Source organism: Cervus elaphus, chromosome 20 (assembly GCF_910594005.1).
Source record: "Cervus elaphus chromosome 20, mCerEla1.1, whole genome shotgun sequence".
Lineage (NCBI taxonomy): Eukaryota > Metazoa > Chordata > Mammalia > Artiodactyla > Cervidae > Cervus > Cervus elaphus.
The window spans coordinates 132,384,429-132,401,046 of NC_057834.1; the positions used below are offsets into that span (position 1 = coordinate 132,384,429).

The window sequence follows — 16,618 nt, forward strand, 5'->3', positions numbered from 1 at the left end:
TCCAGTAGTCATGTATGGATGTGACAGTTGGACTATAAAAGAAAGCTAAGCACTGCAGAATAGATGCTTTTGAACTGTGGAGTTGGAGAAGAGTCTTGAGAGTCCCTTGGACTGCAAGGAGATCCAGCCAGTCCATCCTAAAGGAAATGAGTCCTGAATATTCATTGGAAGGACTGATGCTGAAGCTGAAACTCCAATACTCTGGCCACCTGATGCGAAGAACTGACTCATTGGAAAAGACCCTGATGCTGGGAAAGATTGAAGGCTGGAGGAGAAGGGGATGACTGAGGATGAGATGGTTGGATGGCATCACGGACTCAATGGACATGAGTTTGAGTACACTCTAGGAGTTGGTAATGGATAGGGAAGCCTGGCGTGCTGCAGTCCATGGGGTCACAAAGAGTCGGACACAACTGAGCAACTGAACTGAACTGAACTAACTTTTTATATCTGCAAAAGCTGTTTCCAAACCAGATCACATTCTGAAGTCCTGAGGGTTAGGACATCAACACATCTTCTGGGGAACACAATCCAACCCTCAATAGAAAGTGACTCACCCCAAATCACCCAGAGGAACAGGCAGAATCCCAAGGCCTGAGTTCTGAATCATGGCCGGAGCAGCCTGTCATCTGAAGAGCCTGGCTTCCACCTCTCCTGAGATTTCAATATGTCAGCAGCCAGTTTGTGCCCGCTTCTGTGTCCAGCCGGCTATGTTTAGCCAGCAGAGCCAGCATAGTTCTGGGTCCCACCATCATGTCCCGGGACACTGCCCTCAAAGGTGGCCTGGTCAGCTCTGGGTTAGTCACCCCCCCCCCCAGCTGCCCTTTTGTCCACCCCCTGGTGGGGCCAGAAGGTCAGGATGGTTTGGGGTGAGGGGAGGGGCAAGCACATCCATGGCCTGGAGGGGCCTGATGTGGGAGGCGTAGAAGGTCCTAGCCCAGGGTGGCAAGTGTGTGGGTGTCTCCTCACCATTTCCAGATGCCCACTGTCCCCCTCCTGTCCTCCTTCAAATACAAGAGAGGGCCTGAAGCCAGCAGGGAGACTGTGGGGCTGGCCCAGGTCACCAGAGCCCACAAGGGCCTCCTGACCTGAGCCTGCTGGGGCTTTCCCAAGGTATCGACTGAAAGGTCCAAGGTTGTCTCCCTCCTTCTGAAGGTGGGAGGCTGGGGCTGAGACTTTGCTCCTACCTGTGGGGGGTGGGGGGTGAGGGTGGAGCTGCTGTGGCCTCAGAAGGCACCCAGGGCAGGAGGGTCAGCAGACAAGGCCGGCTCACCTCGCAGGCAGGAGCCTGGGGCCTGGAGGGGAGCCTGGGAAGCAGGGGCCGCAGACGTCACTAACAGCCCCTCCTCATCCCACACCCTGGACAGAGATCCTGCCCCCAGCCCCAGAAAAACCAGGAGGAAAAAGGGAAGGACAGGGAAGCAGGAGGTGAGGGGGAGACCCCAGCTCTGCCACCTGCTGGTTAGGAGATAACCGTGGAAAGTGCTGGTTCCCACCAACCCCCAACCCTGCCTTGCTCCGCTGACCCGCACTCCAAGGGAGACCCGCACTCCAAGGGAGACCCGCACTCCAGAGGAGAGGACAGACCGGGCAGAGTGAACGTGGGCCCGAGCGAAAGGGGGCCGCGGACCAGGCCCTGCCCCGCTGCAATGAAAGGCACCTGGTGGGGAAGAGCCCACAGGGGACGGGAACCTAGAGATCCTGGATGCTTCGGACAGATTGACGCTGATGTGCCGGTCCCTGGAGCCAGAACAGGCGCCAGACCTCATGTCTTCACCTGTTTAGCAAATACAGAGTATGAGGCTCTGACCTAGGTGCTAGGACCATCAGGGACTGCGGTGGGTGGGCCAGAAGGAACACACCCGCCCATGACACACGTGCACACGCAGGTTAGACCACTGCACCCTCAGACCCAGGGAGACGCTGAGGCTGTTTCAGTGTCCTCCTCCATCAGTGGGGGGAAGGCGGTCTGTGGGAGGGCTTCCCCCTATTTTAGAGGAGCAGTTTGCTTTGTTTTAATAAGGCAAACAGATCTGAGAGGTACAGGCTGTATTTCCTTCTCACCATCTGCCCCTCCTGCTCTGGAGGCAATGGGAGAGACGGACCTGGGCTCTCGCCACGAGGGGGCGCACCGGAGCTGCAGCCTCCTGGTCCTTCAACTGAAACTTTTCCAGACTCCAAAAAAGAGCTGACTCCCTGCCCCGCCCCATATCATGCCAAGGTTTTGTGGAGAACTCAGAAATTTTTGACTGCGCTTTTTGAGGCAAAACTGCCCACAGTTGCCCTCAGGTGATGGTCTATGTGACCTCCGGGGTGAGTCTACACGCACTCCAGTTTATCCACTTTCCCTCCCCATCTCCCAGGTCCCAGACCTACAGCACCAAGCAGATCAGTTTGCAGCTGAGCCAGAAAGATGGTCAGACCATCGAGTGGATTTTCATTGACGCCGGGGCCTTCACAGGTAATCTGCATCCAAGGCCCCTGCTGGACCTGGCTGTGGGCGCAGGGCCAGGCAGAGACCATGCCCCCTCCCGTGTCACTCAAGATGAAAACTCCTGTAAACCATACGTCAGCATTTATATCACTCACTCGTGTCCCACTGTTTGCGACCCCATGGGCTGTAGTCCAGCAGGCTCTTCTGTCCATGGGGATTCTCCAGGCAAGAATCCTGGTGTGGGTTGTCCTGCTCTCCTCCAGGGGATCTTCCCAACCCGGGGATCGAACCCAGGTCGATTCTTTACCATCTGAGCCACCAGGGAAGCCAACAGTAACAGTAAACCATAAAATGCATGTAATTTAAGGGCCCAGGAAAGTGATCTTACTCATTGATAATGACTCCATTTTGGCAGGAGGGCCATCGAGCATCCATCTGTGCACAGTGGTGCTCCTGTGGGTACAGGCTGGCTGCCCTGCAGCTGGGTCCTGTGGGCTGCCCGCCCCCAGTCCCTGTGCCCACCCCAGCCTGCTTCCCGCAGAAAACGGCGAGTGGGTGATCCGGCACTGGCCAGCCACGATGCTGCTGGACAAGGTGTCCCCAGCCGAGGAGGCAGGCCGCCAGAAGGTCGTCTTCTACCTGTTCATCCAGCGCAAGCGCCTCTTCTACATCATCAACATCATCGCGCCCTGTGTCCTCATCTTCTCCGTGGCCATCCTCATCTACTTCCTTCCTGCCAAGGGTACCTAGTGCTGGTGGGAGGGGGGGCTGTGGCCCGGCCAGCGGCACAGGGAGTGGGGAGGGCAGAATGGCTCTGGGACCTGGGACCCGGGACACGGAATCCTTGTGGGGAGGGGGCTGCCCCACGGTGAGGAGGTTGAGACTGGCTCTGAGGGCCTCTTGGTCATGGGCAGCGGGGGGTCAGAAGTGTACTGTTGCCATCAATGTGCTCCTGGCCCAGACTGTCTTCCTCTTCCTCGCGGCCAAGAAGGTGCCCGAGACCTCCCAGGCCGTGCCACTCATCAGCAAGTACGGCTGACTCTAATTCCTGAGCCCACCTCCTTCCTTCCCTTCTCAGGAACGCCATCCAGGCCTGTGTGGAGACCTGCAACCTCATTGCCCGCACCCAGCACCAGCAGACTCACTCTGACAGTGTAAGTCAGCAGGGGGTGGGGTGGGGTTTGCACACTGGGTGAGGGACTTGGACCTGAGATGGGGCAGGATGAGTGGGGTGGCCATGGTAGGCCAATGGCATGGGAAAAGTGGGGTTGGGAGTGGCGCCATGGGCCCCTGGAAAAAGCCAGGGTCAGACTTAATGTACGTCAGAAGGGGTCACGGAAATGAAGAGCAGAAGCCTGCTGGATGGCTAAGGATGCTCCAGAGATCCAGCCTTGGTGTCACCTCTGGTCATCTCTTACCCTGCCTCCCACCCTCAGGGGAACCAGGAGTGTTCCGGTGGGCCGAGTGCTGGATCAAGTCTGCTTCCTGGCCATGCCCTCACCTTTTGTCTGTGGCACTGCTGGCATCTTCCTCACGGCCCACTACAACCGAGTGCCCGCCCTGCCATTTTCCGGGGACCCCCACTCCTGTCTGCCCTCCTCTGACTGAGCTGACGGATCACCACTAGCCATGTGGAGTCTTATCAGCTGTGTTCTGATGCTGAGGTCATGAGTATGCTCTTCGGGAAACACCCTTGGGGGATATGTGAGAAAAGTGGGAGAAATAGAGACAGAGCTGGAACCCCAGAGTGGTCGGAGCTGGGATGTGGGCAGAGTGCGCTAGTGGAATCAGCATGCACGAGGCACTGGCTTGCTTGTCCTGGCACTCTCCTGACTTCAGCGAAGTGTTGTCAACTCCCATCACTTCTGGAGCCCTTCTGACTCTGTTTATCCTGTCCCCTGCTAGACACGGCCCTAGTCCTCCAGGCCTGGGCCTCCCTTCCCTTTTACAAGTTCCCTGCAGCCTCTTGAAAGAGGGGAGTCGAGAGAAGTGAAGAGTGGCGGCCAATGCTCTTTCGAAAGAAGGGAGGCAGCCCACTCCAGCTGGCATCTGCCTGCCTTCTGGGGGCTGTAGGCACCAAATATTTTATGAGTTTTACTCTCTTTTTTTCATTGTCAAGAGCTCCTCTTAGCATCACGGATAAGCAAGAGTCACTATTCCTCTATGTTTAGGTTGGGCAAATTGGGGCTTGCCAGAACAGTGATGAATAAATAAGGTTTGGAGTTCAGAATTCCCAACTCTGACCTAATCTTAGACATTCTAAGAAAGTTCTATGGCTTGTGAAATGACTCGTCTTCCTTCTTTTCTCAAAGGCCAGGGAATTTGCACTGGTCTGAAGGGATGGTTAAGAAAGAGCTAGGGTGGGAAGGAGGGAGCCTGAGAGGAGACCCTGACCAGCCTCCCTGGCCCATTAGGAAACAAGGTAGCTAGCTGGTCTTTGGGGCAGGCAGGGTGGGGGCGGTGTCGGTAAGGCCTTGCTTTTAGAGTATGGCTGGAGCCTGAGGCCTGAGTTCTACTGGTGACAAGACACAAGCACATTTTGTGCTTCCTGAACCTGTGTCTTCATCTGTGAATATGGGCACAAATATCAGTTCCTATCCACCTTCATCACAGGATCAAAGGTGCCAATGAAGATTAAAAAAATGTTACAGTGTCACATAAACACCTGACAACGGGACATTGTTGTGGGGGGAAGAGATCCCGGAAATAGCCAGGGTTGCTGGCTTTTGGGATCACTCATCAGCAGGTTCATTGCATTTACTCCAGAGCGTGTGTGTGCGCGCTGCATGCACTGCTGTGCATTTGGAGCAGCAGGTAATTACCTGGGGTGAGTCTCTCAACCTCTCTGACTGCCTCAGAAGGTGGAGAGGAGCTCTGTAGCTCCTGGCGCAAGTAAGCAAAGATAAACAATCGCTACCATTTCTTGAGGGCTACTTTGTCTACAGCCTGACACCGATTATCTCGATCAATCCCCAAAGCAACGTGAAGATACAGGTACTACAGTATAGGATGCTGCTGCTGCTGCTACTGCTAAGTCGCTTCAGTCGTGTCCGACTCTGTGCGACCCCATAGACGGCAGCCCACCAGACTCCCCCGTCCCTGGGATTCTCCAGGCAAGAACACTGGAGTGGGTTGCCATTTCCTTCTCTAATACATGAAAGCGAAAAGTGAAAGTGAAGTCGCTCAGTCGTGTCCGACTCTTAGCGACCCCATGGACTGCAGCCCACCAGGCTCCTCCATCCATGGGATTTTCCAGGCAAGAGTACTGGAGTGGGGTGCCATTGCCCTCTCCACAGCATAGGATGGTCAGTACCAAATAAAGAGCCTCAGGGAGGTTAGGAGAGAGTCCAGGATCGCGCAGTCCCACTGTGGGTGGAGTCGGGATTTCTACAAAGATCCTGCTCCCTTAACGATTCGGAGCGGCCCTTCTCGGAGCTCATCTCGGGAGGCGGACAGGACGCACTTGGCTAAGCCGAGCGGGCGGCAGGTAGGAACAAGGACCGGGACAGGAAAAGAGACCCGATTTCACGCCGCCCATCCGCCTAACCTGAACTCCTCCGCTCAGGAGGAAGGCGTCTTGAGATATCCGTCCCCTACCCAGGCAACGCGCCAACGTTCCGCTGTGCGCTGAGTAACCGGAAGTAGTCGGACCCAAGGAGGAGGGACCTGGCAGAGCGAAGCCATTCCGTGAGACCATGACTGTTAGCAGACAGAGGGTGAACAAGTTCGAGGCGTGAGAGGCGCATGGCCGCCCCCCGGGGCCCCTTCCCCGAAACTGTTCTCTGCGTCCACCCCCGCCCAGACTGCAGGCGGCACAAACTGCGGCACGGGCCACGCTGTCTGACTCGGGCAGCGGGCTGGGCGGCCAGCGGGGATGAAGGGGTCTCGGGGACCCCAGGGTCGAACGGACCCAGGGCGAAGTGCGGTGTCCGGGGGGTCAGGAGGTGGCCGTGCGGCCCGGAAGGAGGTTTTCGGACGCCCTGCCCGGGCGCGGGTTACCCGCGGCGTGGAGTGCGGAGACCTCGGCGGTTTGGGTGTTTCCGCAGCTTGGCCTCCCTGCCACTGAATCCAGTTTTTCTTACACACCCCTCTGGCCTAGGCGGGTCATCTCTCCTCTGAGTCTCAGTTTTCTCATTTGCGAAGCAGGGACCGTAACAGAGCCCATGTCATAGAGTTGCGAGGATGCAGTGAGGTAATGTGACTGCCGCGTTTAGCGCAGCGGCTGCTCTGTTATGGAGTTGTCATCATCGTCCTGAATGTTCTTCCTCTTCTTTCCCCGTCTTCGAACACTCTCTCCCAGGATTTCAGTTTCTTGCCCAACAGGTGAATCTTACCTATTGTTTGAGTTCTAGTTCTAGCATCAAACAGTTTGCAGGTGCAGAGCGTAATATTTTTGCACACTTCCCTGCAGCGATTGTGTCTGGAGGTAGATTTTGTTCTTGGCTCTCTTCTAGTAGTCTAGCAGTAAATCTGTCTTCTTTTCCGAAGACCTAGATTTCCAGTCTCAGACCCCCCAGTTACCAGTTATTTGACAGCAGTTATTTACCCAGTCTCTGAGCCTCTGGTAACCCAAACCGTGTTAGTGATTAGTGTCCTGCTGCTGCATGGGGTGTGCTAAGGATCAAATCACATTCACCAATGCTTAAAGGTACTTTGTAAATTGTTAAATAGTGAGATATACATGTGAAATGAAATTACTTTTAGTTTAGTGTTTGACCCACTGTTGCTGAGGGGAACTTGGAGTTTTTCCAGGACAGTGAGTGCTGGTGTGCAAATTCAGAGGTCCTGGATTCCAGCACTCTTGGCAGCTCCTCGGGAATGTTTCCTGGTTGCTGAGAGAACTCTGCTACTTGAAAAATGTCTTTGGGAGTTTGCTTCTGTAGCCCACTGTGTAGCTGAGCTCACCTCTATGCTGACTACCACCACCCCGACCCTGATCATCAGGAACTTCCCTGGTGGTCACTGCTAGAGAATCCACCTGCCAGTGCAGGAGATGCAGGTTTGATCCCTGGGTCAGGGAGATCCCCTCGAGGAGGAACTGGCAACCCACTCCAGTATTCTTGACTGGTAAATCCCATGGACAGAGCCTGGCAGGCTATAGTCCACAGGGTTGCAAAAGAGTCAGACACAACTGATCGACTGAACAACAAAAACCCCATCCTAAGCCCTGCAACTCTTAGCTCCAGATAGAAGTCCTGCCTCAGTGGAGCTTTCTGCCAACCCTATACTCCTTTCTCCACCAAACCGAAGAAATCAAAATTTCTTTTTAAGATACTTCATGGGACATCTGGCCCAGTCCTACCCAAATCATTTCTTATTTCTTGGTCTGCAGTAAGCTAATTTGAGAATGGCAGTAATGGCTTCCATAGGCACTTTGCTGCTTTTCACACATTAACTGCTTCAAACAACCCTGTAAGGGGGATCTTGTTACCTTGTTTTACAAATAAGGAAAAAGACTCTCTGAGATGAAATAAGTTGCCCACAGCAGGAAGGGCCACATATGGTGAGATTCATACCCAGGTTGTTCAATGATGGTTCAAGCACATCTTGACAAAAATTAACCTGGATTCTTTTTTTTCTTTGCTGTGCCCTGTGGCTCGTGGGATCTTAGTTCCCTGACCAAAGTTTGAACTGAGGCCCCCTACATTGAAAGTGTGAGATCTTAACCACTGGACCATCTGGGAAGTCCCTAACCTGGGTCATTTTTAATTAGTTGCAACTATTCATTATACTGAGCCAGATTTTTTAAAACATCTGTCTCATAGCTATTCATGAGAAAAAAGTAAACTCTCATTAGAAATCAGCAACTGAAGAAGGCACTCCAGCCCTTAGGTTGTGTTTTTTAAAATGCAAAAATGTGCAGTTTTTAGACCGCTGGTTTCTTGTTTGGTCTCTATACTCTTCACCACTTGGCTCCTAAGGACATGTGGACATGTTTCGGTTTGCCAGAGTCCTGCAAGTGACTTGTCCAGTCTAATCTGATGGGTTCAGCTTACAGAGAAGTCTAGTCTCCTTTCCTGTGTGGCCTTCATATGTAAACTAATCCCACACACACACACCACTCCTTCCCCCCTCCCCCCAGCATCAAGTCAGTAGGTATCGTTGCTATCGATCCTATTCATATGTAAAACCGTTAAGATGCTTTCTAAGTACTGCAGTCCCTACTGGGGTGAGCTTGGTTTTCAAATCCAGGTGCCAGATTTTATTTTGTTCCTGTTCTCTTTGTTAGCTTTGGCCCATTCTTACCTACTATCTGAACCACTTCTTTGGCACTTATTATTCTGCCTTGTATTGCCTTGATTTTCGAAATCCATGTGTTAAACATGTTTGTTTTCTGCCCGAGTTTCCTGATACTGGACATGTGAAGGTGAATTAGCCCAATTTCCTACCTGCAGTGAATTGTCTAGTCAGAGTATCGGGACATACCTGGGCAGAAGCTTGGTGAGCTGATTAGGCATCACCCAGCATGGATAGCCTCAGATGCTAATTGCCTGCCTGAGTCTAAGGAGCATTGATATTTCCACCTGGATAATATCTTTGCTCAAATCCAGCATCCAGCTGGAAAGAGTAGCCTCTGAAGATAGGATGCAAATGACTTGCCTTACGTGTTGTCCTGGAGAGCAGAGAGATTGCTTAGCTCCACCCTCAAGAAATAACAGCATTAGATGAAGGTCCATTAGGGTTTCCAGTTAGTGTTTTAGAAGGGAGTCGAGAGTTGGGAACCAGGGGTCACAATAGCATAGTTTTTTCTCTGACATAATTGTTATTATTTTTCTGTTTCCCAGTAGTGGTTGGCAGCAAAAGCACTAAAAAGAAAGGAACTTACATGCTTTGCTGAGAGCTAGCAAAATGTGAAGTGCTAGATCAGCTGTGCCCTTTTTCAACCAAGATTGAAGGGAAAGGACCCCAGCTGGTATAGTGGGAAGTTGAGGGCTGAGAAGAGAGAAATGGTTTGAGTCCATGAGGGTATGCCCTAAAGAAGAGAGTTAGGAGCTGTCTTGGACCTAAGCAGTTAAAAAAAAAGAAAGAAAGACTGGTGAAATACTTGTAATCAGGAGACAAAAGTACTGACAGTGTAGCTGGGACAAGCGCAGACATTTATATGGGGATGTTTAGGAGAGGGGTCCCAACTCGGCCTCGAGAGAGATCAGGGGATATTTTAAAGAGACAGCGGCCCTTAGTCTGGGTCCTGAAGGACAAGTTAAGTAGGGGAAGAGGGGCTCCTTGAGAGCCCAGGTGATGAGCAGCGGAGGGGTGAGGCTGGGGACTGCAGGTGGGCTGGTACCACTGGGCGGAAAGGAGGGAAGGACTGTGTCAGATATTCTGTAGTATCGGATACACACAGCATGCTTGTCAATGTTGTGGGACCTGGATGCTCGGACAGGCCCCTCTTCAAAAGGAAACCCTACGGACTCAAATTTCATACCGGGGAAGGAGTTATTGTAAGCACCATTAGGTCTCCCAGGCGTCCAGGGAAGCCAAAGAGATGGCAGCATCGTGCACAACCCCATTCTCCTCCCCACTCTGCTCATCTGCTCCATCCCCCTTGCCCCTCCAGCCCTTCTCTGCCTTTGCTTATTGTCTTTATCCCCTCACGGGTTTTCTTACATGCGACTCACATGACTGACTGCCCCAGCTCCTGAACCTGTAAGATCTTTCACACCCTGGTTGAAAAGCCGAGGGAGGCACTGGGGCATAGGCTATTGGCCAGGCCGGGCTACCAGTGCCCTTCATCGTCCTGCCTCGACCAGGGAGGGGCTGGGGCTGGGTGTGGCACAGTGCGCGACCTCCGGAGTGTGTCCTACAGCCAGGGCTGTGGAAAGGGCAGAGCGGGCACCCCGGCACATATGCAGTTTGTCCACTCGAAGGTTTCAAATAAGATACGTACTTTTTTAGACATATTGCTAGTGCCTCCTTAATAGGCTACAGGGTAGTGTCAACCTAACTTTTAAATGCAACTGAGAAACCAAACAATCTGTGAAACTCCATTTCTTGTGATACTTGCTTTATTGCTGTGATGTGGAATCAAACCCACAGCAGCTCTGAGACATTCCTGTGTCTTGAGTTACAGTTTGACCATTTCTGGTACTTTTCCTGAGAATTGCCAAATTCCGTGTGACTGGGTAGGGCCAGAGAAGTGATTTCAGAAAAGATACGTAAGTTGATGGTCCAGGTCTAGACTAAACATTTGTGAATTCACCTTCCATTTATCTTTTTGTCTAGATCCAATGAATTTTAGGTTCACTGAGAGCCTTAGTATTTTGTTTTGGAGGGTGACAAAATATGCTCAGAGACAGATTTTCTTTGCCAGTAGTTTACTTAACACAGGTTCATTGTGGGAGTTACAGTAATTTCATAAACCAACAGCATGCTGATGTCTCTTTTTAGCTAGTAAATAAATAACATACTCCAAACCAGTGATAGATTACTCACAGTATTTTTCTAGGCACAGGGATATGAAAGGAATAAAGTCTAAATTTAGTTCCAGGTGTACTGGAGTTGGCACTGGGTGAAAGAGGAGAGTGAAAAAGTTGGCTTAAAGCTCAACATTCAGAAAACTAAGATCATTGCCTCTGGTCCCATCACTTCATGGGAAATAGATGGGGAAATAGTGTCAGACTTTATTTTTGGGGGCTCCAAAATCACTGCAGATGGTGATTGCAGCCATGAAATTAAAAGACGCTTACTCCTTGGAAGGAAAGTTACGACCAACCTAGATAGCATATTAAAAAGCAGAGACATTACTTTGCCAACAAAGGTCCGTCTAGTCCAGGCTATGGTTTTTCCAGTGGTCATGTATGGATGTGAGAGTTGGACTGTGAAGAAAGCTGAGTGCCAAAAAATTGATGCTTTTGAACTGTTGTGTTGGAGAAGACTCTTGAGAGTTTCTTGGACTGCAAGGAGATCCAACCAGTCCATCCTAAAGGAGATAAGTCCTGGGTGTTCATTGGAAGGACTGATGCTGAAGCTGAAACTCCAGTACTTTGGCCTGCGAAGTGTTGACTCATTGGAAAAGACCCTGATGGTGGGAGGGATTGGGGGCAGGAGGAGAAGGGGACGATGGAGGATGAGATGGCTGGATGGCATCACCAACTCGATGAACTTGAGTTGAGTGAATTCCAGGAGTTGGTGATGGACAGGGAGGCCTGGCGTGCTGCGATTCATGGGGTCGCAAAGAGTCAGACACGACTGAGCGACTGAACTGAACTGAACTGAGAGGGCTTTTCCAATCAAGAAGTGAAGTCCAGCTGCCTGCTCAAAAATAAAAGTCAGTTTTTGCTAGGGAACTCCAGCACTGGTGGTGATGGGCAGGCTAATCTTTGCAGGGCTGCTAAACATTTTGTCACCACTGCTGAAGGAGTCAGCTTTACCACAGCAGAGCTGATGTCCCTTCTCTTCAGAGACTGCTGCAGGGTTTAACACCACTGCCCACCAAAGAGTCGCCTTGGTCACTGCAGGAGCAAGAGGCTCAAGATCTTCAGAGAGCAAGATCAGCAAAGGACAGCTTTGTTCAGATGGAAACTCTGATATTCCTCACACAACACTCAGTATTTATAGTCTAAATGTCCACTCACCATGCTTCCTTCTTAATCTGTTTTTACTGATAAGCCCCCAGTAGGGGCCACTCGGCTAACTGAACTGCTAGCGCTTATGAATGACTACACATACTATCCTGATACACTTCATTCATTCAATCTGGGTTTAGAGAAGGCAGAGGAACCAGAGATCAAATTGCCAACATGTGTTGGATCATCGAAAAAGCAAGAGAGTTCCAGAAAAACATCTGCTTTATTGACTACACCAAAGCCTTTGACTGTGTGATCACAACAAACCATGGAAAATTCTTCACGAGACGGCAATACCAGGCCACCTTAACTGCCTCCTGAGAAATCTGTATGCAGGTCAAGAAGCAACAGTTAGAACTGGACATGGAACAACAGACTGGTTCCAAATCGGGAAAGGAGCATATCAAGGCTGTATATTGTCACCCTGCTTAGTTAACTTCTATGCAGAGTACATCATGTGAAATGCCAGGCTGGATGAAGTACAAGCTGGAATCAAGATTGAAGGGAGAATTATCAGTAACCTCATACATGCAGATGACACCACCCTTATGGAAGAAAGCAAAGAACTAAAGAGCCTCCTGATGAAAGTGAAAAGAGGAGAGTTAACAAGCTGGCTTAAAACTCAGTATTCAAAAAACGAAGATCATGGCATTCGGTCTTATCACTTCATGGCAAAGAGATGGGGAAACAATGGAAACAGTGACAGACTTTATCTTCTTGGGCTCCAAAATCACTACAGATGGTGACTGTAGCCATTAAATTAAAAGATGTTTGCTGCTTGGAAGGAAAGCTACGACCAACCTAGACAGCATATTAAAAAACAGAGACATTACTTTGCCAACAACGGTCCATCTAGTTAAAGCTTGGTTTTTCTAAGTCATGTATGGATGTTTTTCTAAGTCATGTATGGATGCGAGAGTTGGACCATAAAGAAAGCTGAGGGCTGAAGAATTGATGCTTTTGAACTGTGGTGTTGGAGAAAACTCTTGAGAGTCCCTTGGACTGCAAAGAGATCCAACCAGTCCCTGCTAAAGGAAATCAGTCCTAAATATTAACTGGAAGGACTGATGCTAAAGTTGAAGCTCCAATACTTTGGCCACCTGATGGGAAGAACTGGCTCAGTGGAAAAGACCCTGATGCTGGGAAAGGTAGGAAGGTAGGAAGAGAAGGGGATGACAGAGGATAAGATGGTTGGATGGCATCACCAAGTTGATGGACATGAGTTTGAGCAAGCTCTGGGAGTTGGTGATGGACAGGGAATCCTGGCCTGCTGCAGTCCATGGGGTTGCAAAGAGTCGGACACGACTGAGTGACTGAACTGAACTGACACTTCCTTCTTATCTCAAAACAACATCTTCATTTAAGTCATAAATAAGTGAGTTTGAAATCAGAGCAAACCAATACACAACACTGAGGATAGTTTCGCTGCTCCTGAAAGGGTGGCCCCTGTTGTACCTTTGACTGAACTTAGAAGGCAAGAAGACATTTCTTCAGTCCTTTCATTTCTTTTTCATTTAACATCAATCCAGCATTTTCTCGTCATTGTTGCTGACGATACAAAGGTTAACAAGACACCAATCTAGGGCCCCCTTTATCTAGTAGGAGAAACAGATGTGGGAGGGATGGTGCCTTAGGCTGAGGGGTGGTGTTTGCACATAGCACAGATGTGGTTGCTTTGGGAGGTGGGGAGAGAGAAAGAGGATACCAGTTGACGGGAGTTGAGTTGTAGAGGATCTTACGTTTCCTTGTGTTATATCCCACGTGGTGGACATGGGAGCGCATGGGACAGTGGAGAGGTCTAAGCTTGGAAGTTGAATGGTTAGCGTAGCAGTGGGGAACGGTAGGAAAGATGGTTAGAAGTGGCAGGGTAGAAAGGGAAGTTTCTCAAATGCATTTGAAATGCCAACACAGTTATATAATCCAGAAATTCTCATTATTGACTGTTTTTGGCATAGAAAACAGTCCCTTACACTGTTTACCTCTTGCTGCTTTGTGTATTGAATGCTCTCTCTTCTCCCATTTTTCTCTTTCAGGGACAGTTCAAGCTTTCGAAATAGGAAAATCACCTCGTGAGAGCGCACAAGCTGGCAGTAATCCTTTTCTCTGTATGTGTGTGTTTGTCCGAAGAGGCTGGGAGGGCTCCGGCTGGCCCCTCCTGCTCAGCGAAGGGACGTCCCCCAGCCGCGTGCTCCCCTTTTGCACTCGTTCCTGGAGGACAGATTCCGCTAGACAGCCTCCAGCGTCGCTGACTTTATTAAGCGGAATAAACGGAACACGTGACTTTATAATAGGCAGACTTTTTTTTTAATGGGGTTTTTGGGGGGAGTTCACCTTTCATCTTTCTGTGTGCTGTCCAGACGCCTCCCAGACACTCTGTCGTGCTCGCCTCTGCTGTACGGAGGGCGTCGTGACCACGTGTACCAGCCAGAGCTGTTGACTGAGAGTGAGCAGTGTTAGGAATGTCTGTGCATCCAGGAAAAGCATTTTGTTGGAGAGTCCCGCAACTGCTTATAAATGCTCTCTTCCAGATCTGCCATTATTGAGACATTTTGTTTATTTCACACCCCTTGTCCCCCAAGACCACCCTTTCGGAACGTGTGTTACTGATGCTGTAGTCTCCTGCCTTACACCCTCCAGTCTTCCCTCCTGTGGGACTCTTTGCTTTTAGGCACTGCTGCACTTAGAATTGTAAGCGGTGGGCCACACAGGTCTCACTGAGGCAGCTTAGAAGGTAGGATTGTAGATTAAACTGCACCAAACTGCAGTTTGATGAGGAGCGAGGTTATACTAGAGGTTCCAAGGGCAGGATTTGGAGCTGAGGGCAGTTTCTGACCCAGGTTCCCAGACGGGCAGGACCTGTTGTGTCCAGGCTGTCACTGTGGGTTCTTGCATTTCCCTCGTGGAGGAGGGGAAGCAGAGGTTGGCTGCTGTCAGGTGTTAACATGGTCAGTTCTGTGATCTCAAAACTGGGACATCTGGAGAAAAGGTGACTGTGATGGACAGCTTTCCTTGCGTGGTTCTACCTGTCTGCAATGGTGGAGAAACCTGTCAGTCCTCATCAGCTGGTAAACGTGTTAGCTGGTGTGTGCTGATCCAGGGAGCCCAACACAAACCTTGTGGGCTGCTGCAGGCAGGCTCTAAAAATGGCCTGGCACATGCCAGAGAAGCCAGGTGATCTGACTCCAGAAGGACTGAAGTCAGAGAGGTCAGGGAGCACCTAGGGTTGGAATAAGTACCAAGGACCAGTCTTCGGCAACCTCCGAGGAGTGCCATCTTACTTGGCTCTTGTGAGCGCAGATTGCAGTACCTTAAATTAAGGCCTCCCCTAAAACCTATGCTTGCAGGCCGGGGGGCTTGACCACCTGGTGTCAGAGAAGTCATAGAGTAACAGGCATTTCCTTCTGGTATTGATATTATTCTTCCTACTTTCCAACTCCTGAACACACTCTGATTACCACTATCTTGGGGTGCTTATTCCTAAAAGAATATAGAGGCCTATAGGGGCCAAAAGGGAGGTGCTTCCATTGCAGGTGAACCTAGATCAGAGGTCCAGCAGCGATTTAAACTCCAGGAGTATGAAGAGTAAACTCTAGTGCCCAGACAGCTGTGAAGGGCTCACAAATACAGGAGCAGCGTTGGCCCAAGCAGGGGACAAGGCTTCCTCCTGAGCTTAGACCCCAGGGAGGTCTTCACTTTTGCCTAAACTCAGATTTGCCATGAAAATTCCAAACAGAGCAGATGTTTGGATTTGCCCACTGGGCATCTACCTGACTGTTAGTGTGTGCATGTGGGTGCATATGTGTGTAACATGTTCACAAGTGAAGGTTTTGTTGGGCCGAGTGCTTAATTGTCCATATTTGTGTTTTTTGGTTTTTTTTTTTGGGGGGGGTGGGGGTGTCTCATTTTGATTTCTTAGTCTCTTGTGTTTTCTAGAGCTGCTCGTGTCATTCCACGCCCCCCCCACCACCACCTTCCTCTTTGTCTTTGCAGTATTTGAAAGTTATTTTTTCCCCATCAAAAATATGCTGGCTAGAGCAAGAGTTATTTCTGCTAGGCAGCATCTTGCCCTAGATCTCTCCAGATCTTCTGCCTAACAGCTTTAAATCCGAGATCAAAGAGTCAGTTTCTCCAAACCACCTGTTGTTCACACTAGTTTGCAATGTCTTTTCAATTCCTAATGACTCCCTGGACCCCCGTGACACTGAAACAGGACGCAGTTGCGGTTAAGGTGTCACCAGTTCCAGAGAAACAGGAAGCAAGGCGCACCCGGCGTGGGCCAGCCTGCAGACGTGTGGGGTGGCTGCTGGAGGCGGGGCGCCCCTGTGCCCAGACGGGCTGCTCCCAGGACCCCCAGAAGTCGGCCCCACGCCTCACCTGCTCTTCTCCTCTTAGCCTCCCATTCATGTGTGTGTGTGTTTGCCCTGTGACGGCAGTGACAGTTTTCCACCCAGAGAGATGCTTGTGGTCCACGATGCTCCAAGAATGAATTTCCAAGTGTTTGCCAGTGGAGGAGCAGAGGCTGTGACAAGAGTGATTTATGTTGCGCTTTCAGAGCAGTTGTCTACTGCAGTAATAAATGGAAAATATCAGCAAGAACCTGGTTGAGGACTCTTTAATA

The 16,618-nt window shown here is 50.6% G+C and overlaps 1 protein-coding gene across 4 annotated transcripts; it reads left to right on the plus strand.

Annotated features, from left to right (window-relative positions):
- The first annotated feature begins 326 nt into the window (after positions 1-326).
- Positions 327-16,577, plus strand: LOC122677108 (acetylcholine receptor subunit gamma-like). Of its 4 annotated transcripts, none has more exons than XM_043876932.1 (5): positions 327-797; positions 2,364-2,461; positions 2,976-3,176; positions 3,513-3,588; positions 3,871-4,685. In XM_043876932.1, the coding sequence occupies exons 1-5, from the start codon at positions 754-756 to the stop codon at positions 4,040-4,042; spliced, it is 591 nt and encodes a 196-aa protein (XP_043732867.1). In that variant the 5' UTR covers positions 327-753; the 3' UTR covers positions 4,043-4,685. The 4 variants fall into 4 exon arrangements, 2 of the variants coding, with proteins under 2 accessions (XP_043732867.1, XP_043732868.1); XR_006335712.1 differs by lacking the exon at positions 3,871-4,685 and adding an exon at positions 14,034-16,577 and having other exon boundaries at positions 329-797; positions 3,418-3,588; XR_006335713.1 differs by having other exon boundaries at positions 329-797; positions 3,418-3,588; positions 3,871-3,940.
- The last annotated feature ends 41 nt before the right edge of the window (positions 16,578-16,618 follow it).

Bases quoted from the DNA above. Each gene is read 5' to 3' on its own strand.
- LOC122677108 (XM_043876932.1), top strand. From the start codon at position 754: ATGTCCCGGGACACTGCCCTCAAAGGTGGCCTGGTCAGCTCTGG. The intron at 3,177-3,512 runs GTACCTAGTGCT...TTCCCTTCTCAG, and splicing joins CTACTTCCTTCCTGCCAAGG to GAACGCCATCCAGGCCTGTG. The intron at 3,589-3,870 runs GTAAGTCAGCAG...TCCCACCCTCAG, and splicing joins AGCAGACTCACTCTGACAGT to GGGAACCAGGAGTGTTCCGG.